Source organism: Miscanthus floridulus, chromosome 19 (genome assembly GCF_019320115.1).
Source record: "Miscanthus floridulus cultivar M001 chromosome 19, ASM1932011v1, whole genome shotgun sequence".
Taxonomy (NCBI): Eukaryota; Viridiplantae; Streptophyta; class Magnoliopsida; order Poales; family Poaceae; genus Miscanthus; species Miscanthus floridulus.
The window spans coordinates 2,862,032-2,890,018 of NC_089598.1; the positions used below are offsets into that span (position 1 = coordinate 2,862,032).

Below are 27,987 nucleotides of genomic sequence, written 5' to 3' on the forward strand. Positions count from 1 at the left end.
AGATCACTCCCCACCATCTTCACTATCAAGTTTTAGGCCAAAACGCCAAGGGCCTCGTGTCCCCGAGTACAACAACGGGAGACACTCCATGAGTTGGGGGTCTCACAAGGCTACAAGCCCTGAGTGTATAGCACTTGTTGCGTGCAAGCACCAAAAGCTTATGCAAACCTCACTAAACACATAGCACTTTTGCCAATCGGCTAATCTTCTCTTAAGCACTTTTGGTGGCTAGAGCACTATGGATGAGACTCAACTCAACAACTTCCCTGAGCTCCAAACACATTCAAATGACCGGGTATGGGGGTATATATAACCCCAATGCATCAAACTAGTTGTGCAACTCGGGTTGGCTGAAACAACACTCACCAGAAAGCTCCTCCAGTGACCCCTTATGGAAGTTCCGGTGATGCCACATAGACTAACCGTCACGGCCGATCGTTGAAGATTTAAGCTTCAATAGGGAGCTCCGATGAGTGTTAACTCCACCACCAATTTCTCCAATACTCTCATTGTGAATAACCTCTGGTGCACCTCTCTGGTGACCCACCAAAACATAAGGTGAGGATCTTCACTTCTTCAGCCCTGGACCAGGCCTGACTAGGAAGCTCCAGTGCTTTCTGAGCTTCATTTCTTCGTGTCTTTTCATCCAAGCTTATTCTACTTGATGTCTTTAGCTTCTTGTTTATCTTCTAGGATCTTCATGATAGCTTTTTGACCTTTGTTTGATGTGTTGATCACTTGATCTCCTATGTATAGCATTGCTCAAGTCCATCCTTGCATCCATAGAACTAAAACCTTGTATATAGCAAATAACATTAGTCCCAATGATGATGTTGTCATGGCAAAATCACTAATGGCCCTTGCTAGGTGCCATTTTCCTTACGACAGGAATAAGTAATTTAGATATAAGTTTAGAGATTTTTAGTTATTTTTTATAATGGCATAGGTGATAAGTTAGGTTTAGATTTAGTGGTTTGCTCTACTTTGTTTTTCCGTTATGACACAAGCAGTTAATATAATAAAAATATAGATAATGTATATTAGTGGCAAAAAATTATGATTAAACACATACACCGTATACTATTAATTCGTTGTCCCAGAGGGTAGACCTAGAACTCTATAGTAGTCTATACTCTATAGTAGAAGGGACTCAAGTCATATCTTTATTAATAACGTTTATTACAACTCCTTTCTCTCTTCCATGTCTATAAGAATTATGAGGGACTCATGGGGGGCTCTATTGTGGTGAAGATGGTAGTAGGGAGCCTCTGTCCTACCATGTCTATAAGAATTATGAGGGACTCATAGGGGCTCTATTGTCGTGAAGATGGTAGTTGGGAGCCTCTGCCCTACTGTTAGATCCGCCCCAACATTGCTGAATTAACGAGCAAATTAAATAAACCAAGTAGAAAAAAAAAAGAAAAAACTAAAACTACCGCTGTATGTCTTTTCTGATACATTCATGGTCCATACTTATTACAGGCAAGAAGAAATTGCTGCTAGCTGTAGCGGCCACACTAATCTTGCAATTTAGTACTGCAACTGGTGGGGCTGGTACCAGCCTAGCGAGAAACGGTTGCCCAGACAAATGCGGCAACGTCAGCATCCCCTATCCGTTCGGCATGGGGAAAGCAGGCTGCTTCTTGGAAGGCTTTGAAGTCAACTGCACCTCAGATAATGTCCCAGTATTAAACTCTACAGGCACACGACTATTGGAAATCAATTTAACCTCTGGCGAGGCTCGCGTTGAAAATAAAAGCATATCAGTGGCCTGTAATCTCAGTCACGAAAAATCAAGTGACGGTCCATTCCTTCCAATTGGCCGTTCTTTCATGGTTTCCAGAACCAAGAACATATTCACAGCAGTTGGCTGTTCTACCATTGCACTCATCGCGGGGGATATACTGACACCCATTATGGAGGATAGTACGGAGTACGCGAATGATGGGTGATTCTACAGGGTCAGCGCATGTGGAGTATTCTGCGCAGATGATAGCAGCGCTAATAAGACGGATTGTTCTGGCAGAGGTTGTTGTCAGTCCGAAATTCCAACAAACCTGAGATCGTTCTATCCCTCGTTCAACAGTTACAACGCTACAGTTGGTCAGAATTTCACTAACTGCAGCTACGCATTTGTCGCCGAGTCAGACTGGTTTCAATTTGATCCTAATTACGTCAAACCACATGTCTTTGAAAAGGAAAAGCTAAGTGGACAAAGGCCCCCCTTGGTTCTCGATTGGGTTGTTGACAATACAACCTGTGACGCCGCCACCAAGATGGGATCATCATTATGCGCTGACACGAACAGAGTGTGCGTCCATGTGACCAGTGGGCATCGCTGCATCTGCCCTACAGGTTACGAGGGAATTCCCTACCTGATCGGAGGGTGTCAAGGTTAGCATACATATATCTCCGTAATCATTTCTTGTCCTCTCTTGTACTGATTCGCTTCATTAATTATGCTTTATAATTATCTTCTCCACCTATCACATAATGTTGATTTCACTCACTTATATGTTTGACAGACATCAATGAGTGCCATTACCCGTCCCTGTATCCTTGCATGAACAATGGTACCTGCACCAACACCATTGGGGGCTACAACTGCTCATGCCCAGAGGGAACTCAGAGCGACGATCCCAAGAAAATGCCCTGCACTCCAATTTCTAAGAAGCAGACTCCAATGAAGGTGTTCATAGGTATATTCTACAGATTTTGATTTCTAAATGGGGGCATGAAAGTGAATAAAAGAGATAAGTTGCAATTAACTGATAAAAAGGATGGAAATGTCCCTCTTTCTTTTTAGGGCCTGTTTAGTTGGCAAAAATTTTTGGTTTTGGGTACTGTAGCACTTTCGTTTGTATTTGGCAATTAGTGTCTAATTATGGATTAATTAGGTTCGAAAGTTTCGTCTCGCGATTTCTCACCCAACTGTGTAATTAGTTTTTTTTTTCGTCTACATTTAGTACTCCATGCATGTGCCGCAAGATTCGATGTGATGGATACTGCGCAAAATTTTTTGGGTTTTGGGTGGAACTAAACAGGCCCTTAATTTCAAAATATGTCCAATGGCCGTGCAACGAGTTGAACCAATGACAAGTTGATAACAATATATTTTCAGGTATTTCTATCGGGATCGTGTTCGTCATCGTCTGTGACTTTTCTCTGCTGATTGAGTATCAAAAAAGAAGACTGGCAGAAGAGAAGGAGAGGTTCTTCAAACAAAATGGCGGTCCTATACTATACCAGAACATACTCTCTAGAAAAATTGATACAGTGATAATATTCTCGATAGAAGATTTGAAGAAGGCAACAAACAATTTTGATATAAGCAGAGAACTAGGTACAGGAGGCCATGGTACTGTCTACAAGGGCATTCTAGGGGATAACAAGGAAGTAGCTGTGAAGCGCTCGAAGATTGTGAGTCTGATCCACACTGAAGAATTTGTGCAGGAGATTATTATACTTTCACAGATCAACCATAAGAACGTAATCAGGCTTCTCGGCTGCTGCTTGGAAGTTGAAGTACCGATATTAGTGTACGAATTCATCCCAAATGGAACTCTCTTTCAGTTGATCCATGATAACCACCACACACCAATTTCTTTAGAAGATCGCCTCAGGATCGCTCAAGAATCTGCTGAAGCATTGGAGTATCTACATCTTTCCATCAACCACCCTATTGTTCATGGAGATGTAAAATCTCTTAACATTCTTTTGGACGACAATTACGAGGCAAAAGTGACTGACTTTGGAGCCTCGAGGATGCTCCCTAGGGATGCAGTCCAGTTCATGACAATGGTGCAAGGAACTCTAGGTTACCTAGACCCCGAGTACTTGCAAGAGCGAAAACTAACAGTAACAGAGAAAAGCGATGTTTATAGCTTTGGAGTCGTGCTTCTAGAGTTGATCACAAGGAAGACGGCAATATATTTTCAAGGCCATGAGGAAGGAATAAATCTTGCAACATCGTTCCTGCAAGCGCTTAAGGATAACAGAGTGCAAAGTATGTTAGACGCTAGCATAACGTATCATGGAACAGAGGAATTGTTTCAGGAGGTTGCTGAGCTTGCTAGCCAGTGCTTGAGTATGAAAGGGAGCGAGAGGCCTTCCATGACCCAAGTGGCTGACAAACTGAAGGCTATACGAAGTACCTGTAGTGGTATACTGTTGCTGAAGCACGAAGAAACTCAGCGTCTTGCTGAGCAGCGGGGCACAGATTCAGTTGGTGACCTATCCCCAAGCATGTACTGGACGGCACGAAATATGGGGTTGGATATTGAGACACCACATGTAGATCATGCTGGTACTACTACCAACATGCTATAGCTAGGAATAATACTGAGAAACCACTCTGGAGTGTTACAAACATGGATCTTATGTACATGTAGTCATTTTGATCACACCAGGTTTAGCATGTAGGCGTCACATAATCTTCTTCTTGTAGATATAATCGGTGGGGTAAAGCAGAGGTAGAGGCAATTACTGTAAGTGCATCTAACCCTGGGTTTTGGATGATTGAATGGCAACATGATTAAAAGACTAACAAGTTTGCTAAGTGTTGAACAGGTAATTTAATTATTATGGTCCTGTTCGCTTGTTTTATAATCCGTACTTTTCGGCTTGTCTTTTCAGCCGGAATAATGTTTTTCTCTCACAACAAATCAGCCGGAACAGTGTTTCAGCTTGTTTTTTCAGCGAAACGAACGGGCCTATATGCAAACTTGATGATGTTCCATATTGTGTTGAAATGTAAAGCCAAAATGATGTGTTGATTGTTAAGACAATCTAGTTCTAGCACAAGACAACAATGCAAATGAACTTCAAGTAATGGCTTATATATATTGAGGCATCTACGGTTCATATGAAAGCAAGTATATTTAAATTGTTATATTAGACATGAGGTCTTGCATATGGAATGGTCTCATTTAAAGAGCTTGCTATGATACTCAATTTTGATGAAGATGTTTTCACTTCATGGAATTCAATGTATGCTTATTGTTGATTCAAATCATGGTATGAGTTGAATTGGCTTGTGAGGGTGAAGATAGCAAGAAAAAGGCTTCGAAGGGCCAAGCGTAGGTGAAGGGCAAGTGACGGCTTAGGCGCCGAAGGACCATGGCTGTGGTGAAGAAGACACTGCTTGCATTCTAGGGCATAACAAGGAGGCCACGACACTGTCTACAAGGGCATTCTAGGGGAAAACAAGGAAGTAGCCGTGAAGTGAAGCGCTCAAAGAACGTGAATCTAATGCAAACCGAAGAATTTGTGTAGGAGATTATTATACTTTTACGGGTCAACCATAAAAACGTAATCAGGCTTCTAGGTTGCTACTTGGAAGTTGAAGTGCCCATCCTGGTGTATGAATTCATCCCAAATGGATCTCTCATTCAATTGATCCATGAGAACCAGCAACATGTTTCGTTAGAAGACCGTCTCAGGATCGCTCAAGAATCTACTGAAGCATTGGAGTATCTACATCTTTCCATCAACCTTCCTATTGTTCATGGAGATGTGAAGTCTCTCGACATTCTTTTAGACAACAATAAAAATATGCATTAGCCCTATTGACTATACATTGTGCACCAATAGTCTTATTAATTAAAAATACAACAAGCCCTATACATCATTAAATAGTTTATGCAGTTAAATAATTATAATTAGAAATAGAAATAATTTCACTACAGTTAATCATTAGTCACATATATAAGGGTGTGGGCGATTTTATACCTGATGGTGGGGGCGGGTGTGGGTGTACGCCCCCACCGGGTTTCGTACTTGTTGGTAATTCTTAAGTTCACAGATAAATCCGTAAACGCACGGAATACTAATGTAGCATTTCATCGGGAGTATTCCAGGTATCGTATTTAACCACAGGAAAGCAATGGAATAAAGAGTATTGAATATTAACAAAGAAGTATCTACTAATTAACATACCAGCATAACTAGAGCAGGGGTAAATGTAATGATAGGAATTATGATCTAATGACATGTAGAGGAGACATCCATAAAGAAAAATAAACTAGTTAACTCGAGGGAATAACGGGTGAGGTAGATTCCTATGATATTCTTATTATAAAGTCATAGAATATGATGATATATATACTCGACTATAGTTAAGACGAACTCTACTCTTGTGCACTTTGGGACGCCGCTAGTAGGTAGAGCATCACAGAAGATAACTCAGCCGACGCGACTACGGTCCTACAGATTTAAGAACCTGCTCAACACGGGTTGGACTACAGAGGATAGACGGGGCTGTCACCACCCGCTACCTACCACGCGACCAGGGAGCAGGGTGCAATCATAGGCAGAACAACGTGTAAGCACCACGCTTATACGAGGCTCGACTACTCAGTTCGATCGATCAACTTGGAGACCAAGCGCTCTGTGAACCCGTGCACAAACGTAAAGAATCTTAACTAAGCAAGATATATAATCAAAGTAAATACAACCATGTAGATAAGAATATGATATATTAATAATGAAGTCTCACAAGATATCAAAGTGAAGATATAAGGGCTTTACCGAGCCTCCGAGACTAGATCCAGAACTTGAGCACGAGCCTGACTCGACCCTAACTCCCGAGCTACTAATCTACTATATTGGAAAGCTCTAGACTTGTTCCTCCTAGTGTGTATGTGGTTCTCTTCTGAACGCCCTTCTAGAGGGGTCTGGGGGTCTTTTTATAGGGGTCTTCCGGCACTCTGTGGGCCCATGAATCCTTGGCACGGCTCCATCTCGATTCTCCATTCCAAACCGACTTGAATGCATGGTGGAGATTGATCCTTGGTGGCTGTGGAGGATCCCCGTATCGTGGCCTGGCAAGTGGTGGGACCAGGGGGTTGGACGACCTATAGGTGGGGTAGGCCGAGACCCCCTTGGCTCCTCCTCTGTCGATCTTCGTCGGAAACTCTTAAACAGTGGATTAGAGTCCAGTGGTGTCGGTTTCATTGTGGATAAACTTGATTTGTTGAGATAGCATGGCCCACTTGGTCTGTTTTCTGGATAAATCCTCCTGCATTCATAGAATTACCAAAATTCATGGAAATACTTAGTTTAAACCACTACATCTTTGTTGGTGGTTGATTTAAAGGATAAATGCAGGTTATATTGACGGTTTATGATTGACGTTAACAACCATCAACAGTACCCGTTGCCATCTCTAAGCTACACTGCTGCTACATAGATGAACATTCAAGAGAGTAAAGTCAAGCCTGGAGGCCACTTTGAATATAAATGATGTCAATATCCATCCATACATTTGTATCACATACGGGTCTGAATTTGGATATTGAAAAATGATGAAAACCTGAATTCAAGTGCATCTGTATTATTATTTATTTTAGAGTCATATTATTGATGCCGAGATGGAACCTTGTTACACCCTGAAAAATTGCATTTTCTAAAATAGCCAAATTGATTTATTTAAGCAATTTTTGTGAGCATTGAACCTAGGGAAATAATAGTTTTTATGGAATTAAAATCAATTATAAGGTTAGTAACCTCTTGATGCATACATGCTGCTGCATATTCATTTTTGGGATGATTGGTTTGACCAAATTTGAAAACAAGAATTCAAATCCATTTGAAAAATACTTTTGAAAAACTCTAAAAATAAAAAGAAAAAGGATTTCTTCTTTTCTCTCCATCCCTTCCTCACTTCCAGCCCAATTGGCCTTTTTCATTCCCGCGGCCCGCTCGCCCTCCCCCTATTCCTTTCCTGGGCCGGCCCACTCGGGCGGCAACCGCTGTCGCGCGCCCTTCCCTCTCCGTAGCCGCTGACGAATCAGGCCCGCGCGTCAGCGCTGTCTCCCTCCTCCCGCAACCGCCGCGCAAGTCCAAGCCGCAACCGCCGTCCGCTCCTGGCGTCGTGGGCGCGTCGCCCCACTCCCCGGCCTCATTTAAAGGGTGCCGAACCCCCCGCGCGCACCCCTACTGCCTCCCCGCTCTCTTCTTCGCGTTCGCCAGGCGCCGAGGAAGCCATAGCAACCGCCGCAGCACGCGCCGGGATCCGTCGTCCACCTCCGCGTGGTCCGCCGTCTTTGAGCCGCCATCGACCCCGTCTTTTCCCTGCTGTGAGCTTTGCCGTTCTCCCCTCTTGTTTCCCGTGCAGTTATTTTCTCATTTCGTGGCTCGTAGGCCAAGTTCCGCGTGCGCCGTGTGCTCTCACCGCCGGCCATGGCGACCCCCGCGTCAGCAGCATTCTCCGGCCACCGTATCGGCCTGGCCGAGATCCCCTGCTCCCTCTCGTTCTCCCGGTGTCCTCGGTTCTTCGAACCGTGGCCCGTAGGCCCCAAACCGCGCACTCTGGCGAGCTCCACTCCGCCGGCCATGGAGCGCCGCCGCCGGAGCCACTGTTCCGGCTGGCTCCTTTCCCTCTCTCCCTCCCAGAACTAATCCGAGCCGTCCGTTCTTGATCCAGCGGCCACCGAAGCCGATACCCTTTCGCCCTGGCAGTTTTGCTTAAGAGACCCTGAGTTTTTCTAAGTCCTCACCTACAGTCCAAAGCACATTTCCAGGCTATCACCTGGCAGGAATTCAAGGACAACTTCTAGTCATATCATATCCTCGATGGACTGGTGGAATTGAAGCAAGAGGAATTCAGATCCCTTAAGCAAGGATCCATGTCTGTGGTGGAGTATCGTGACAACTTTGCTCGACTATCACGCTATGCTCCAAATGATGTAGCTGATGATAAGGATAAGCAACGCTGCTTCCTCAAGGGACTTTATGATGGCCTGCAGCTCCAGCTGATGTCCAACACCTACCTTAACTTTCAGTCTTTGGTGAACCGCGCTATTGTGATTGACGATAAGCGCAAAGAGATGGAAGCCAAGAAGAGGAGGCTTCAAGGGAAAGCTTCTGGAAGCAACACCCGCCCATGTGCCTATCCCCAGCAGGGTTTTCAGTAGAGGAATCAAGGACCATCTAACCCGAGAAACCATGGTCAATATCCTCAGCGTAACCAGTTCCAGCAACGCCCTCAGTACTAGCAACAGTTTGGAAATCAGCGTCCCCAGCAACAGACCAGCAATACGGCATCACGCCAGGGAATGCCCAACAATGCTCCTATGAAGAGTGGTGCACCCAATAACCCCAATGCATGCTACCGCTGTGGAGAAGTGGGTCACTATGCTCATCAGTGTCCTAATAAGCAGAACCAGCAAGCTCTACAGAACCAGAATGGCAATCAGAAGTTCAATGCCCGACCACCTCACACTGCGAAGGTGAATTATGTGTCATCTAATGCAGCTTAGGAGACGCCTGAGGTCATGTTGGGTACGTTTAGTGTCAACTCTATCTCTGCTACAGTACTTTTTGATTCCGGTGCTTCGCATTCATTTATTTCCCAACCATTCGTTAGAATGCATAGCATACCTTTGTGTGCCATGAAAAACCCCATACTAGTAAATTCACCGGGAGGTAGTATGCCCGCTTCTTATTGGAGTCCCTCAGCTAGTATTTCCTTAAGGGGGGTAGACTTCAAAGTGAAACCTATTGTGTTAAGAACAGCGGGAATTGATCTTATTCTAGGAATGGATTGGATGAAACAACACCGGACAGTGATTCAGTGTCAGGAGAAATCTGTTGTTGTGACATCACCAAATGGAGATAGAATCTGTGTAGAAGTGATAGTGCAAGCTCAGCCAATAGCCACTGTGAACCAGCTGGATGGTGATGCCAATAAACAAGATCGTGTTGTGGAGGAGTTCCCGGATGTTTTCCCCGATGACTTGCCAGGTATGCCACCTGACCGTGACATTGAATTCATTATTGAATTATTACCTAGAACTGCACCAATAGCTAAACGTCCATATAGAATGGGGGTTAATGAATTAGAAGAGCTTAAGAAACAACTAAAAGAGTTGCAAGAAAAAGGTTTTATACGCCCTAGTTCTTCCCCATGGGGAGCACCTATGATCTTTGTGGATAAGAAGGATGGTAGTCAACGGATGTGTGTGGATTACCGTTCACTTAATGAGGTTACAATCAAGAATAAATACCCTTTGCCTAGGATTGATGATTTGTTTGATCAGTTGAGAGGAGCCCATGTGTTCTCCAAGATTGATCTCCGCTCAGGGTATCATCAGCTTAAGATTCGAAACACGGACATACCCAAGACAACATTCACTACACGGTATGGCTTGTATGAGTATACCGTTATGTCTTTTGGATTGACCAATGCACCTACATACTTTATGTATCTGATGAATAAGGTGTTCATGGAGTTTCTTGATAAATTTGTGGTGGTATTCATTGATGACATACTGATATTCTCCAAGACTGAAGAAGAGCATGCTAGACATATAAGGTTGGTCTTGCAAAAGCTTAGAGAACATAAGTTGTCTGCTAAGCGGAGCAAGTGTGAGTTTTGGTTGAAGGAAGTCTCTTTTCTGGGTCATGTTGTCTCCAATGGTGGAATAGCAGTGGATCCAGGCAAAGTGTAAGATGTACTGAATTGGAAACCACCAACCAATGTAAGTGAGATCCATAGTTTTTTGGGATTGGCTAGATACTATAGGAGGTTCATTGAAGGCTTTTCCAAGCTTGCTAAGCCTATGACAGCTCTATTGGAAAAGAATGCTAAATTTATATGGTCTGATAAATGCCAGACAAACTTTGATGAGCTAAAGAAGAGATTGACTACAGCTCCAGTGTTGATTTTGCCAGATTTAAGCAAGAACTTCTCGATATATTGTGATGCATCCCGTTTGGGCCTTGGATGTGTGCTTATGCAAGAAGGAAGAGTTGTGGCATATGCATCTAGATAATTGAGGAAGCATGAGTTGAATTACCCTACTCATGACTTGGAATTGGCAGCTGTGGTTCATGCTTTGAAAATCTGTAGACATTATCTAATTGGGCATAAGAGTGATATCTATACAGATCACAAGAGTTTAAAGTATATCTTTACCCAGTCAGATCTAAATCTGAGACAACATCGTTGGTTAGAATTGATCAAAGACTATGATTTGGAAGTGCATTATCATCTAGGAAAGGCAAATGTCGTGGCTGATGCACTTAGCAGGAAGAGTTATGCCAATGAACTTTGGATGACATTTATGCTAGCAGAGTTGTGTGCTGAAATGGAGTATCTCAACTTAAGCCTTGTCACTAATGCAATGGAATTGGTGATAGAGCCTACTTTGGAGAAAGAGATACGCCAAGGTCAGTTGGAGGATGAAAAACTTAAGGAGATAGCAGAGAATATAGTGCTTGGAAAGGCACCAGGATTCAGGATGGATGAGAATGGTACTCTTTGGTTCGGAAAAAGGATATGTGTACCTGAAGTAAAGGCTATCCGTGATGCAATTCTGCAAGAGGCCCATGAGTCTGCTTATTCTATACATCCCGGAAGTACTAAGGTGTATTTGGATCTCAAGAAGTATTGGTGGTATGCTTTGAAGAGAGATGTGGCAGAGTATGTGGCTTTGTGTGACACTTGTCAAAGAATGAAAGCTGAGCATCAAAGACCTGCAGGGTTGCTACAACCAATGAAGATTCCTGAATGGAAATGGGAAGAAGTTGGAATGGATTTTATCGTAGGTTTGCCCCGCACTCAAGGAGGTTATGACTCAATCTGGGTAATAGTGGATCGATTAACCAAGGTTGGTCACTTTTTACCAGTTAAGACTACCTATACAGGTGCAAGGCTAGCAGAGTTGTACATGGAAAGGTTAGTGTGCTTACATGGTGCTCCCAAGAAGATTGTGTCGGATAGAGGCACTCAGTTTATGTCGCAATTCTGGCAGAAAGTACATAGATCTTTGGGGACAAAGTTGAATTTTAGTTCTGCTTACCACCCACAAACTGATAGACAGACTGAAAGGATCAACCAGATTTTGGAAGATATGTTGAGAGCTTGTGCACTACGGTATGGTACTAGTTGTGATAAAAGTCTGCCATATGCTGAGTTCTCGTACAACAACAGTTACCAGAAGAGTCTCAAAATGGCACCTTTTGAGGCGCTGTATAGGCGTAAATGTAGAACGCCTTTGTTCTAGAATCAGACTGGAGAAACTCAAGTGTTTGGATCCGATGTCCTTAGAGATGCGAAAGAACAAGTGAGAATGATTAGAGACAACTTGAGAGTGGCTCAGTCCCGACAGAAGAGTTACGCTGATACTCGCAGAAGAGAACTGACTTTCGAAGTTGGAGATTATGTATACTTGAAGGTGTGACCAATGAGAAGTGTGAAAAGATTCAATATGAAGGGAAAGTTGACACCAAGGTATATTGAACCTTTTAAGATCCTAGTGAGACGTGGAGAAGTAGCCTATCAGCTGGAACTGCCTGAGAGTTTGTCAGGTGTACACGATGTGTTTCATGTTTCTCAATTAAAGAAGTGTTTGTGAGTACCAGAAGAGCAGATTCCTTTAGAACTTGCTGTTAAGGAAGATCTCACATATGAAGAGTATCCGATAAAGATCTTATAGATGGCAGAAAGAGTTATAAGGAGCCAAGTTATAAAAATGTGCAAAGTACAGTGAAATCGGTATACAGAGGATGAGGCTACTTGGGAAAGAGAAGAGGATTTGCCAAAGTCTTATCCCCAACTATTTGAGTAAGCAATCATCCGAATCTCGAGGACGAGATTCATCTTAAGGGGGGTAGAATTGTTACACCCTAAAAAATTGCATTTTCTAAAATAGCCAAATTGATTTATTTAAGCAATTTTTGTGAGCATTGAACCTAGGGAAATAATAGTTTTATGGAATTAAAATCAATTATAAGGTTAGTACCTCTTGATGCATACATGCTGCTGCATATTCATTTTTGGGATGATTGGTTTGACCAAATTTGAAAACAAGAATTCAAATCCATTTGAAAAATACTTTTGAAAAACTCTAAAAATAAAAAGAAAAAGGATTTCTTCTTTTCTCTCCATCCCTTCCTCACTTCCAGCCCAATTGGCCTTTTTCATTCCCGCGGCCCGCTCGCCCTCCCCCTCTTCCTTTCCTGGGCCGGCCCACTTGGGCGACAACCGTTGCCACGTGCCCTTCCCTCTCCACAGCCGCTGACGAACCGGGCCCGCGCGTTAGCGCCGTCTCCCTCCTCCCGCAACCGCCACGCGAGTCCAAGCTGCAACCGCCGTCCGCTCCTGGCGTCGTGGGCATGTCGCCCCGCTCCCCGGCCTCATTTAAAGGGTGCCGAACCCCCCGCGCGCACCCCTGCTGCCTCCCCGCTCTCTTCTTCGCGTTCGCCAGGCGTCGAGGAAGCCACAACAACCGCCACAGCACGCGTCGGGATCCATCGTCCGTCTCCGCGTGGTCCGCCGTCTCCGAGCCGCCGTCGACCCCGTTTTTCCCCGCTGTGAGCTTCGCCGTTCTCCCCTCTTGTTTCCCGTGCAGTTATTTTCTCGTTTCGTGGCTCATAGGCCAAGTTCCGCGTGCGCCGTGTGCTCTCACCGCCGGCCATGGCGACCCCCGCGTCAGCAGCATTCTCCGGCCACCGTATCGGCCTGGCCGAGATCCCCTGCTCCCTCTCGTTCTCCCGGTGTCCTCGGTTCTTCGAACCGTGGCCCGTAGGCCCCAAACCGCGCACTCCGGCGAGCTCCACTCCGCCGGCCATGGAGCGCCGCCGCCGGAGCCACTGTTCCGGCTGGCTCCTTTCCCTCTCTCCCTCCCAGAACTAATCCGAGCCGTCCGTTCTTGGTCCAGCGGCCACCGAAGCCGATACCCTTTCGCCCTGGCAGTTTTGCTTAAGAGACCCTGAGTTTTTCTAAGTCCTAACCCGCAGTCCAAAGCACATTTCCAAGGTATGCCTTCCCCTTTTGAAAACGTAAAATATACTGTTTTAGTCCAAAATATGTTTTCAGTATTTACAGAAATGCCACTGGATTTGTTTTGCTCATAAAAACTTCGTTTTAGCTCCGAATTGACCCGTTCAAATTGCGTTAGATTCACAATTAAGTTCTCTACATGTTAATACCACTGTTAGTCCTATTTGCAACATTTAAATTTTGAGGTTAGATTTAGTTAAATAAATTGCTATAGGAAATCCCGTTTAAATCATAACTTTCGCGTTTTAACTCCGTTTTTTGTGAACTTCGCGTTGACGTGATCGTAGCGAGACGTAGATTCTTTTCATAAACATTTTATCTTGTTTTCTTTACTGTTGGTGTACTATTCTAACCATAGGATTGTTTGCTTTGCATGAATGTTCTTGGAATGTTGTATGTTGCCGTGTTGGTCGTGTTCAGACGGTGAGGAGAACGTTGGAGACCAAGAGTTCTTCGACGACCAGCAGGACCAGTAGGAGTTTGCTAACCAAGGCAAGTATAGCATGGGATCTACCTTGATGCCTATTCACCTTTATTAATTACTCATTTGCATGTGTCTAATTTTGATACTCGTAAGGATATCCTAGTGATTGATTATCCTGTTCCTTGTCTCCTATGGGTTATATGCATATGGGTAGTTTGCTAGCGCTCAATGTAACTATACCTGATCTACATAATGAACAATGGTTCTATGGAAAAAGGTAAAATTGACTTTTAAACAACTGAATTATAGGGCGATGGAGCAAATGACCTTTTGATCATGATGCTCTCGGCCCTCCATAAGGACTTATCTGTCGGCAAAAGCTGGGACTGATAGTGCAACCGTGAGGGTCATATGGCTCTGACTTTAGCTCAGTAATAGGACATTTTCTAGCTTGTTAGAGGTTATCTTTATGGCGCAAAAGGGGCTTGCCACGTTGGGTATAGGACTGCCTCTGTTCCTATATATATAGCCGCGATGGATATGTGCCATAGGAAAGGGGGGTTCCTACATCTGCCTGCCGAGAAAACCTAGCGGCCCTAACTTGTTAGAGAAATATATGAAATGGCTTCATAGTGTACCCTGCCCGCTCACCTTGACAGTGATATGGGAGTAATTAACCTGGGCATATGGGAACCACGACTCACGGTGAATGTGCACCACCTCTGCAGAGGGTAACAAACTGTTATAACAGCCGTGCTCACGGTCACGAGCGGCCCAGAAAACTCACAGAATAATTGGTGTTCATTTATGATGGTTTATGATGATATGATCCAAATAATGCTGATATCTGATTAAGTGGGTTTAAATGGGAGCTTAAGCATAACTTGATAATACTTGATAATAAAATCTTGACTTACTAAAAGTGCTAACTGCAGTAAACCAGTGTCAACCTTTTTGAGCTTCATAACCCCATGTTAACTTGTTGAGTACGGGATGTACTTACGCTTGTTTACTTTCTATATTTGGATAAAAATTCCGGATGGGTAACAGATGACAACGTATATGAGGAGTTTTCTGAGCACTATTAGGCTTGTGGTCAACCAGTTGACCGTCCCTGTGTTGGAGCTTCCACGTGAGAGCTATCTTTTTATTTTCCGCTGTGTTGTGTAAGACTAAGTTATGTTATTAATCATGATGTAAGATACACTGTGATGATACTTGTTTAATTTGTCAGCTTATGTGTGTGACTGATCCCTGTACACACATGAGTTTTGTGCATTCAATTTTATCCTTAAAATTGGACGTGACAAACCTGGATCACACACCAACGAGGGCTACCATGCTCGTGGTTGCAATCAACCGTGATCGCAGCGAGAATGCAAACCACTGTGCGCGTAGAGCTTTGCGTTGAGGATGAAAATGACCACCAGAAGCAGCCGAACAAAAGAGGGACAAGGGAGTGATCTCCTAAACAGGAGTATCAGCTGTTGAGGTGTGTCTCTGACTAAGGATCAGTTACTAGTAACGGGCACAGGTTAAGAGTCATTAATCTGTGTCATCAATCGCTAGTAACTGTCCCAGAAATAATTGCATTCAACAGCCACGGCCACAGCGTGAGCGAGCGCGCGTGTGTGGCAAACTAATCTCCTTTTACCAGCTTCACAAACGGTGTACAAACAGTCCACCAAATAAGTTGGATAGGATTCTCGTCAGTCCTCAACTACCCATGTGGGATTTAAATGGTCTGTAACTCCCTAGCATTAACTAGTGAGCCTTTTATTAATTCTTATTTGATTAATTGAAATACATGGGCCTAGCCCAATTAATCCAACACTCTCTTCGTCTCTACATCGACTTAGACGTTCTAAGTGGCCCTAACAAGCCTAGGACAACCCTAGGTGTTCTCGCCCTGACAGGTTCCCTCCTGGACGAGGGTTCTTAGGTTTCTACACCGAGCTAGCAGAAACCAATTTTGGTCTATGTGATGCGCAGATCAGCGCTCCAACAATCCTGTGCGATCATGCAATCGTGTAGCGGTGCATTATTATTTCGGTGACAACAGATACCAGAATACACTCTATGTAGAGCTTCTGTAAGTGGGTTTTAATTTGGTGCAGTGGTGGTAGAAGAAGAGCCATGCATGGTAAGGTAAATCAATGACAAAGCCAGAATGATACAATGGTACATGGACACTTATATTTTCTGACAGATACAACACAGTAGGAAGATGATCGCCTTGCACGCTACACAATGACACAGCGCATGGAGCTCAGCTACCAGGTGTTGGTAGGAAAGGGCCTAGATGGTACATTAGAAGGAGAACATGCGTGATGAACTGTCCCCCGTTGCTTAGATGCTCGTAGTGGAAAGCACCCCCGCAGCGAGGCGCGATGTAGTAAAGCATCTCTGACCACACCGAGGCGATGAGGCCCCAGCGCTCAGTTTCATTCTCGATACCAATGAGCACCTGGTCCACTTCACGTGCACGTGGCAGCACTGGAGAATAAAGAGCTTCCTCAATGCTCCGCAGGAGCTGGTGATCACTGCCATAAGTATTAGTGGTGGCATCAACAATATGGATGCCTGCTGACGGCTCCTCATTCTTGGCTTCAAACAGCTTCCTGATTGCATCCTTTTCACCTGGCCTATGCTGCTGATCTGACAAAATCCCGTTGATTTCATCATGAGCTTTGTCATGTACAAACTGTGACTGGCTAATAAGCATGATACCACACTTGAAGACAAGGTACATTACATAGTTTGATAGTTCTCTGCTCATCTGCTTGTGCTTCTTCATTTGGTCAGAATCAGTAGTGCTGTCATCGTCGTCGTTATCTCCAAAGTAGCAACACATGTCCGTTGCAATGTGCCATATGAGCACGCTTGTTGGGAAATCAGCACTGAGGCCATAGTCCAGCACTTGTTTTCCTGGCCATGATCCAGAACCTGAAGAGCCAGCTAATTCTTCTTGTGTTTCCATCCACTTTTGAAGAACCAGCTTGCCACGGGAGCTGGCAATGTTCCACTCTTTTCTTGGTCCCAAGCGCAACAAATTGTCAAGGATGAACTCCTTGATGGGTGTGTGATCCTGTGTGACGGGCGTCTGTGTTAACTCAAGTAACCCGACAGATGGTCCGAAGAGCTGGCACAGTACAGCATGATCAAGAGGCACACCGCGCAAAATACTTCAGGCATGGCGGCGTCCATACACCAATGGATCGGCAGGCGCTTGGGTGGATGGGGTGAATGTGAGCCTTAAATTTCTTTCAAAATATACCACCGCTGTCCCAAAATCACCTCAAAAACAAAGCCGATAACCATGATATCCTCGACCCAACTAGTGGGTGGATGCTCCGTAGAAACACAGTGGGACACCACAGCAACCACGAATCACTCCTGATCCGGAAAACAAAAAATGAGATACTCAACTCCTATGAGAAAGAGACGAGTTCTCGAATCTAAAATATCCAAACCAATGAGTTCCTTGGATAGAAGGAAAGCCAGCGCAAAAAACCGGAACAGCTCAAATGCGCAAACCACGGATGAAACAGCGGAGCTGGAAATTCCAGGCTCAGGGCTGGAAATTCCGGACTGGAATCTTCAGCACAGAAACCGGAAGAGACAGACGCAGGTGAAGGGGCTGCTCTCCACCGTGCTCTGCAGGGAGATCCAATCAGCGGGGAGCATCTCAAGCAAAATGAATTAAAAAATCAAGGTCTTGTTTAGTTGGCCGGTGCCACCGGATTTACTGCGCGGTACTGTAGCGCACTGTATTGCACTGTAGTATTTTATTTGTATTTGGTAATAATTATCCAATCATTAACTAATTAGGCTTAAAACGTTTGTCTCGCAAAGTATAACCTAACTGTGCAATTAGTTTTTATTTCATCTACATTTAGTACTCTATTCATAGTGCTAAAATTAAGAGTTAGAAGCAACTAAACAAGAGCCCAGCAAAGATTGGCTTTGAGAGGGCCAAGCAAAGATTAGCTTTGAGAGAGAATAAAATATTCCAATCACTATTGCTTGATTGAGACATCTCCAAAAGCTTGAGAACAATTCACGTGATGTGCTACTCCTGCTGCTCTGTGCGCACAGCAGAGAGAGGGTGAGAGAGACGGACCAGGAACAGAGAAGGAGAGGCAGTTGGCGCAGGTTTGCTCACCGCCGAACTGCACAAACGCCGGCTGCCACTGGGGAAAGACTCGAGCACACAATCGAAAAACAACGGAGATCACGGAGGGACAGCTGATGGCCAGGAACTGCACTGAGCCAACGCATCAAATACCGAGACCGACAGACAGAAGGGGGCGACGGGAAAGACCGACCTGCACCACTCGGTCCGGACCGGAACTCTGCCGGAGGCACAGCACGAACGCGGCTGCAGGGGAGCCGGCGGGGGCTGCTCCCCCCGATCCCAACTGCACCGGTGACCTTCGACGCCCACACGCGGACGCACGAGCAGAGCCCGACCAGAAAGAACAGAGCGCTACGAGCACTTGAACTCCATGATTCGCTTCCAAATTTCACACAGATGAAATTCAACTGGCTACGAACTTATCCCCAAGAAATCACTGCAAGGGATTGACCTAGACTCCGGAAAAATTAAATCCTAGCCAAGAATAAAAATGGAAAAAACTAAGAACACAGACAAACAAAAAACACACACAGAAGTGACAAATCTAAGAGGGCACGAGGAGGATTCGGGCCTCCATCCCCACTCAAAATCACAGCAAACACAATTACGAATTTGTTTAAATGGAAAAAGCTAAGAACACAGAGAAACAAAAATCACACACAGAAGTGACAAATCTCAGAGGGCACGAGGAGGATTCGGGCCTCCATCCCCACTCAAAATCACAGCAAACACAATTACGAATTTGTTTAGTTGTGGATCTCTCTCAACAAGATTAGGGGAGGAGAAAACCTAACGAGAAGAGGAAAAACGAAAATGAGGAGAGGTGAGGGTGACTGTGGCACCCTCGGGGCCAGAGACATTCTGGGCGTGATTGGTTGCTCGAATCGGGCTGTCATTTGGCCTATCCCGCATACTTCGGTGCATTCCGCTATGTTTGGTTGCCCTACTCGCATCTTTCCTTTGCTTCCTCCCGTGCAGATTCGCTCCTCCATCCCGAACGCCGCCATCTTCTCGATCCCCACTTTCCTATCGGTGCAGGCTCGCTCGGTGCTTGGCGGGAACCTTCGCGCCGAGCGCGGGAGATGAGGCCGTCTGGACCATAAAGCGCGCGCGCGGGTCTCGGCTAGGGTTACCACCCTCACTCTTCGCCTCTCCTTCCGCTATAGCTCCGGTGCGAACTCCCGTCTTGCTCCCCCTCGACCTCGGTAGCCCTACCGAGGCGACCCTCGCCGGCAGATTTCTCTCGGTCCTCCGGCGCTTGGACAGTATATATATGCCACCTACGCTCTTCCCTTCCTCTTCTTCACTGTCGATTTTTTGTTGATTTGTTGGTGGATTTTGCTTGAAATGCCAAGAAATCAGGGTTCTTAGTTTGACATCCTCAGATCTGTATGATGCTATACCTGATTTACCTGTTCCTAGCTCAGATCTATACATGATGCTTCGTTTTTGGTTTATACCTCATGTTTTGTGTAGATCTTGTACATGCTGATGCCTATTTTGTTATATACACTGAGCAAAGTGCCTAGGTCAATGATGTTGATTGGTTAACAGTATACGCTAGAGGAGCACCCTTTGGTGTGGCAGCTGCTTCTTTCATTGTTCATTTTGTCTGATTTTTTGCTTGCTAAGTAGTACATACCCATGTTGCATGCTCGCTTTCTAATGTTGCCCTCCATCCTGTTGTGGTAGACATGGCGTTTGAAGCTAGGCGAAGGGCTGCCGCTGCTGTGGTTGTTGCAGTGGCGGCTTGGTTTTTCATGTGGTTTAGGAGGCGAGTTGAAGATTCGCGCTCAGTCACCTATGGTCCCTTTGCTGAGAGGGACATACAGAGGATGAACAACCTTAGATACATCTATGATTCTAATGATGTGCACTGTGTCAACCTTCTTAGAATGAGGAGGGCCCCTTTTTTCCAGCTTTGTGACCTTTTCCGTAGTAGAGAGCTTGTCACTGACAGCATACATGCATCTGTTGAAGAATAAGTAGCCATGTTCTTACATGTTGTTGGTCACAATGAGAGGTTTAGGGTGGTTGACCTTACCTTCAGGAGGTCCACAGAGACAATTAGTAGGTTCTTTTAGAAGGTGTTATATGCGGTAGGAGAGTTGAGGAATGAATTGATTGTCCCTCCTGCTACCAATGTCCATCCTAGGATCCTTGTGAGCAGAAGGTGGTACCCCTATTTCAAGGTTGGTATCCATAACTTGTCATATATAGGTCTCATGCATTATCAGTTTAGTGTCAATGTTCACTCGCACTTATGTTTTTTTCAATTAGGACTGCATATGAGCAATTGATGGTACTCATGTATTAGCTAGAGTGCCTGTGAAGATGCAAGCTGCCTTTAGAGGCCAAAAGCACACCATCATACAAAATGTGTTGGCAGTCGTGGACTTTGACCTCAGATTCACCTATGTGCTTGCTGGTTGGGAGGGATCTGCACATGATGCTCTTATCTTGTCTGATGCTCTTAAAAGAGATGATGGCCTTAGAGTGCCACCAGGTATCAATCAAACCATAAAAAAACTTTGACACTTTGCTTAATCCTAAATGAAACTACTAAAACATGTTCCTATCTGCTAATTTTTAGACAAATTCTATCTTGTCGATGTTGGCTATGCAGTGAGGCCTGGTTTCTTGCCACCATTTCGTGCCACAAGGTACCATTTGAGGGAGTTTGGTTCAAACCGACCTCAAAATCAAAGAGAGCTTTTTAATCTAAGGCATTCGTCTCTTAGAGTAACAATTGAGAGGGCTTTTGGGGCTCTAAAGAATAGATTCAGGATATTAGACAACAAACCTTTCCACCCATACAAGACCCAAGTTAAGCTTGTTCTAGCCTGTTGTATTCTTCACAATTGGATCCTCAGGCATGGGCAGGACGAGCATGTGCCTGCTGAATCCACATGGACACCTAACATCAATGATAATGCCTCACAACCAGACCATGTCCCTAATAATGGTACCTAGGCACAACAGAGGGAGACATGGGCTGCACAGATGTGGCAAAATAGGGGGAATTCTAGGGTGTAGTGGCATGGTGTGTGTACTGTTTAGTAGCATTGGAGAAACTTGTATTTTTACTAAGACCTATGACACTTTACAATGATGTAGTACCTATTCCTTTTCTGCCTATTTGATCTGTACAACTTGTATTTCATACCATGCAATTTATTTTCCTTACATACTGGTTGTGGATAGGAAATGGACAATGTGCCTGACCAGATTGTTAACATTGATGGTGAGGACAATGTGGTGGAACAGGGTGGGGTAGTTGCTGCTGATGATGGCAACCAAGCAGCCCCTTAGCCCAATGGCCCTATGCACTGGAGTCCTGTCCAGTCTGGGTTCATGCTTAGGAGGTTCCATGATTTGGTGGGGCAGGGGGTCAAAACTGAGAAAGGGTTCAAGAAGGTACATGTTAGGCAGGTTGCACTCATGGTCTCTGAGTTTGCTAGGGTCAATGTGACCACCCAGCAGATTTACAATCACTTGAGAAAGTGTAGGCAAAGGTGGGTTAAGGTTGTTAGGCTCAAAGGATTTGAGTGGTGCTCTATGGGATGAGGACCACCATATGATAGTACTTGATGATGAATACCTGCTAGGCCACACCAAGGTTAGAAACTGTTTGGATAACACCTCAGCTATCCCTTCTCTTATATTTTGCTCCCCTATGTCTAATAGTTACATCTGTTTCACTAACTAGGACCATCTTGCTGATGCTAAGTTCTTGAACACATCAATAGAGAACTATGTTCAGATGGAGGCCATCTTTGGTGGTAACTAGGCAATAGGCAGGTATGCAATGGGCTCAAATGAGCCTCTGGGTACTCCAACCGACATTGACCAAGGTGATATTGATACCGTTGAGGACAACACTGACTTAGGTGGCACAGAGGCTGAGTCTAGAAAGGGAACTCCTTCTGATATGGAAGGCTCTAAGGGTTCTAATGCCAAGGGCCAGGAGGAAAGGGGTGGCAAGAGAAGGAAGCTTGCCCAAGAGGAAATAGACCTCATGAATGAAATGATCAAGGCTGTGGAGTCTGTAGGAGATGTCCTCAAGACTCCACAGCACAATGAGGTGCTTCAGGATCTTTATGGCTGTGTTATGGACTGCCCTGGGTACTCACAAGAGGCACTCATGTTTGCCCTGGTTTACCTACTGAAGAACAAGGCTGGGGGACTTTGCTTTGTTCAGATGACAGAGGCTCATAGGATCTTGTGGCTTAGGACCTATCTGAGCACAACCTACTTTTCTTAGATGCATACTAGCTGGCCTCTCCACTTTTGCATATAGCCATGCTAACCGTCTTATGCTGTAGGAAGTATTTTGATGTGTAGCACTTACCTCAACTGATGCTACAAAGAACCATTTGCCGCCTAACCAAGGCTGCACCTAGTCTGGAATAGCATAGGAGCCATGGTGATGGATGTGAGGCTTTGTTGATCTGTGTGGTGTAGACATTAACAAAGGGTGATGGATTGTCACTTAGTTGATCTGAGCCCTAAAAAACCTTAGATTGTCAGTTGATTGAGACATTTCAGATGCTGTTATTGTTCTTGTAGGAGTTTCTTGTTGGTCAATGATGCAAACTATAGCAATCTGAGGTGGCTGTGGGTATTCTTCCTGTTGTTGCTTTATTGTCTTCTTGTGTTTTCTCATGTCTTTCATCAAACCGTGGGATACGTCCATTCCCAAGCAACTGTTGTAGGCATGCCTACCGGATGGTTGGGATGGACGTGTCCCACACTTCCATGGGAGTCATGAACTTGCCTTAGCAATTTGTGTTCTTATTTGCCACCTGGGATGATTGCAGTTTTTGACTGAGGCTGATACAATTGTGAGATCCTTTTCATGTCTATGGAGATAACAGTGCCAATTTGAGTAATGGATTATGCACATTGTTGACCTTGGACTTGTGATGTACTGGAGCATTGTTTCTTCTATCTTCTGCTTATACTTCTCATGGCTGTAATCAAACCATGTGAGACATCCATGCCCAAGCAACAATTGGACAATTCTGATGATCTGATGGCTGGGCTAGACGCCTCTCATGGTTTCATTCCTGTCATGATCTTAGTTTTCTACAATCTGTTTGAGGTTTGTTGTTGTCTATGTTTCTTAAGCTCCAAATTCAAGGTCAAATAAAAAGGCAATTAAATCTGAGGCAAATCGATTGAACTACCATTCATTTTGTCAACATCTTACACTTGCTTTTATGTGTTTTTAAGGGGCAAATGGCTTGGTATGTTGTGTACCGTGGAAGAGTACCTGGGGTATATTCAACCTGGGCTAGATGCAATGCCCAGGTAACTGGTTTTAAAAACAACAGTTACAAGAGCTTTCCTAACAAAGAAGAGGCAGAAGCATCATACTTAGAGTTCATGGGTTATGAAGATGATAAAGTTTTTGTCAATCCTCCACCAAAGGTGCTTAGCAACAAACTGGTGTTATTTGTTGTGGCTGTGGTGCAGTGTTTTCTATTGCTGGTGCTCCTGTGGTTCGTTCTTGCTCGTTGCTACAACTGCCTGTGATGCTTAAAATGCCCTAGCTTGGTAAGTTGCCTGTAGGGGAAAGTAGCCTGGGTCTATGCTTGAGTTCAGTCGTTTATTTTGATGATGCTTGAGTTTTTCATTGCTAAGCATTGTTGTAGCTGCCTCTAATTGTTTCATATTGCCTGTGATGGTTTCAAAATGCCATGAAAACGTGTGGAGACAATGACCTTGTGAGGAACTATGACTTTTGGGCAACCAATCACGGCCCTGTTCATGATTTGCTGGGAGTACTATTGTCATGTTTATGTCATTAGAAGCTCCAAGGTCATTGTCAATACCAAGCTTGTTAAATTGAGGCAAATTTATTTATGTTTCTGTCTATTATTCTTTATTTTGCAATAGCTGGTGGTAACCACATCAAACTCATACATGAGTACTCAGACCTAGGGCAATACGGTCAACCAATCGAGAACTGGAATCACCCGTTCATACACCGAAACGGTGCAAACGGGGAACAAACACGCCGCTGCTCATCCGGTATACTATAGTCGGTTGCAACCAAACACACCCACTTGCATGCTTTCATCATGGCCAAAAAGAGCCTACACAGTCCCTCCATCTCGGATCACTGATGCCCGAGTAACCAATCACGCCCTCTGTGTTTCCTGTGCCACCCGAGCCAGAGAGGCCAGTGCGCAGGCGTGAGTGGCCCAAGGAGCATCGATTCAACCGGTGCCGTGACCGGTGATGGGCCTCAGCCCTCAGGTGACCGGTGCCTGCTCTGCTGATTCTGGTTCCGTGCTGCTCCCAGGCTGGTCAGGTGGTGACCGGTGCTTATCGGCTCTGCGTCCAGCGGTGTGCAGACCCTCCGCTCGTGCGCTCTCTCCTCTCTTTGTTCTGTCTTGGTCCGGTCTCTCTCTCTCTCTCCCTCCGTTCTGGGTCTGTGCTGCACTCCGGTTGGTCCATCTGCTACCAGTTCCAGTGCCCCTGCACGCAATCTGCATCAGCAGAAAAAGCACCGGTGGCATCCCGAGGGAGTGCCGGTGTGGGCGCGCAGGCAACCGGTGACTGCAGTTCTGTTCGTGTTTATCTGTTTTCTCTCTCTTCCGGAATTTCCGGTGCAGACCCTGGAATTTCCGGCCTTTAATTCTCGTGCTCGCTTTTTCGTCTGCGTTTTGCGCGTTTGAGCTCCGATCTGCGTTCTGGTTTTTGCGTTGGATTTTCATCGATCCAAGGAACCTACTCGTCACCGGTTGGCTTGTGTATTTTAGATTTGAGAACTCGCTTATCGATCGGACGACCACACTTTCTTTACAGATTTGTTTCGTCTCGACGCAACCTCTGCGATTCTGCCACGTGGTGTTCCATTCCTCCTCGAAACCTTCGCACAGGTTTTGTGGCCCAAACCCAGAAACCATCTACCGGTCGTTTTGAGGCCCAAACTATCAAACCGCCCGTGAGTAGCGTACTCCATACGCGTCCTCCTCACCTCGACACGTGTCACCGCATCCTCGATCGTCCGGTTGCCAAGTTTTCAGAGCCTCGGCTCGACTTGCCCGGCCGCCGTCTTGACCTGGTCAACACGGTCAACTCCCATGTACACTTACACTTATCGATGTCCCAAGTGTCAGCCACCGCGGCTGGTCACCCGGCCTCCTGGTCCCTCAGTCCAAGCCTCACGTTCATCCTTCACCGCTCCCGGTCCATCGGCACGGCATGTCTCTACTTGATCTTCATCTCGCCGTCGACCACCGTCTTCAAGCTCCACACCTGCGCACTACAAACCAAGAGACATGTCGCACACCCCACTCACGTCATGATTAGTTCATCAAACTCAACCCGAAACGCCAGTTCATTGACAATCACTCATCACAACCTTGAACCACAAGGGCACATATCAACCTTGTGTTCGCAACTTATATGCAATTGGTCCCCCTTTTCGGCAGCTCTAAAGAGCTACAGGGCCACTAGGGTTGAAACCCACCAGAAGAAGGTGTATGGCAGCAGTAAGGTGTTTAGACATACTTTAACAGAACAATGACCACAACAACAACCAAAACAACAAATATACAGTTGACAAAGAAGCTGGCCGAGAGGTTTCCGAAGTGGCTTTTTGGTGTAGAGGCTGTGGTAGCAATCTACCAAACACGCTCCCACAAACTCATAGGATCTACAGCACCCTGCATTAGATAGAAATGTTAGACCTTGAACATGATCTATAGGCACAGAACTAGCATGTCTACTTGCTGTTGAATAGAATCATGAACCCTAGAACATCTACTAGTGTAACGAGAGAGACAGAGAGGGGTGGAGTAGAAGATCATGTCGAACCTGACACCGCAGAGGAGGAACCGCTCATGTCCACCATGGAATCGGTGTCTGCGCTAGGGCAGCAACGGTCAGTGAAGACGGTGTCGGTGATACGCGGTGGCGACCGACGGTGAAGGCTGTAGAGTCCGGTGACGTAGTCCCGAGGCGGCGCAGTGCTGTGGTGGAGGTGCTTTCCATCACTGGCTGCGCCCCTCACTAGATCGGGTTTAGGGTTTGTCGGTGGGGAGCTCGGCTCAGGCAAACCTCGTGACTTGAGCTGCCGGCCCCCACCTCTATTTATTGCATAGTGTGACAGGGGCCCTCCAGCCATAGTGGGCTGGGCGCCCCTGATCAGGACGCGGATCAAAGGCTCAACTGGGCCGTTGGGCCTAGTTTGGGATTAGAGATAAATCTAACAATCTCTCCCTTGATCTCTTACCAGCTTTTAATTTCATATCATTTACTTTTGTTTATTCCATTACAGATTAGCGCATATAGCATGTTTCATCATCACGATCAATTGCCAATAGATTTAAAAGCTATAACACACCACTCTATTCTGAAATAGATACTTAACTTTGACCCTTCTTTTGTCCAAGAATTATAGGCTTTCCCTTAAACCCATGCCGGCTACATGTTCTCTGAACACGTTGGGTGGTAAGCCTTTTGTAAGCGGATCTACGAGCATCTTTTCGGTACTTATATGCTCAAGACTTATGACATGATCCCGAACTTTATCTTTCACAACATAATACTTTATGTCAATGTGTTTGACAGCACCACTTGACTTATTGTTATGAGCATACTGTACTGCCGGATTATTATCGCAGTATAACTTAAGTGGTCTATAGATGTTGTCAACCACCTTCAAACCGGGTATGAACTTCTTTAGCCAGTTCACCTGCCCCGTTGCCTCATAACACGCTACAAACTCGGCATACATTGTGGACGATGTAGTGACGGTTTGCTTTGAGCTTTTCCATAAAATAACTCCCTCTGCGAGAGTGAATACATATCCAGACATGGATTTTCTATCATCTCCCGCATAATCAGAATATGAATATCCCACTATATGGAGTGAATCAAATCTTCCATACGTCATCATGAGGCTTTTCGTTCCTTGCAAATAACGTAAGACTTTCTTTACCAATTTCCAGTGTTCTATTCTAGGATTGCTCTGGAATCTGCCAAGTAACCCGGTAACAAATGCCAAGTCAGGGTGCGTACATACTTGAGCATATTGCAAGCTTCCGATAGCTGAAGCATATGGAACCGTTTTTATTTGATCGATCTCATAGTGGTTCCTAGGGCATTGAAAATCCCCATATCTGTTGCCCTTGACTATAGGAGCAGGTGAGAGACTACATTTGTGCATACTAAATTTCTTTAAGATCCTTTCTATGTATGCTTTTTGTGACAGTCCTAATACCCCTTTACTTCTATCTCGGTGAATCTCGATCCCTAGAACGAATGAAGCTTCACCAAAATCTTTCATATCAAATTTTGAGGACAAAAAGTTCTTTGTCTCCAGTAGTAGACTAACATCACTACTAACAAGTAAGATGTCATCCACATATAGGACAAGGAAGATAAACTTCTCATTCTTAAACTTTGCATAGACACAATTGTCCTCTATATTCTCTTTAAACCCAAAATTCCTTATTGTCTGATCAAACTTCAAGTACCACTGTCTTGAAACTTGTTTTAATCCATAAATGGATTTCTTTAGGCGGCATCCCATTCGTTCTTTTCCTTTCATGACAAAGCCTTTCGGTTGTGCCACGTAAACATTTTCCTCCAAGTCCCCATTGAGAAATGCCGTCTTTACAT

General features: G+C 45.1%; 1 protein-coding gene and 2 pseudogenes across 1 annotated transcript; 2 read left to right on the forward strand and 1 right to left on the reverse strand.

Moving 5' to 3' along the window:
• The first annotated feature begins 1,442 nt into the window (after positions 1 to 1,442).
• On the forward strand, positions 1,443 to 4,329 carry LOC136528796 (wall-associated receptor kinase 3-like; annotated as a pseudogene).
• Positions 4,330 to 16,479: 12,150 nt separating this feature from the next.
• On the reverse strand, positions 16,480 to 19,355 carry LOC136525384 (uncharacterized). Its single transcript, XM_066518391.1, has 2 exons — positions 19,263 to 19,355; positions 16,480 to 17,352 (listed from the first exon to the last, which is right to left on the reverse strand). The coding sequence occupies exons 1-2, from the start codon at positions 19,353 to 19,355 to the stop codon at positions 16,480 to 16,482; spliced, it is 966 nt and encodes a 321-aa protein (XP_066374488.1).
• Positions 19,356 to 20,042: 687 nt separating this feature from the next.
• Positions 20,043 to 21,384, forward strand: LOC136525385 (protein ALP1-like; annotated as a pseudogene).
• The last annotated feature ends 6,603 nt before the right edge of the window (positions 21,385 to 27,987 follow it).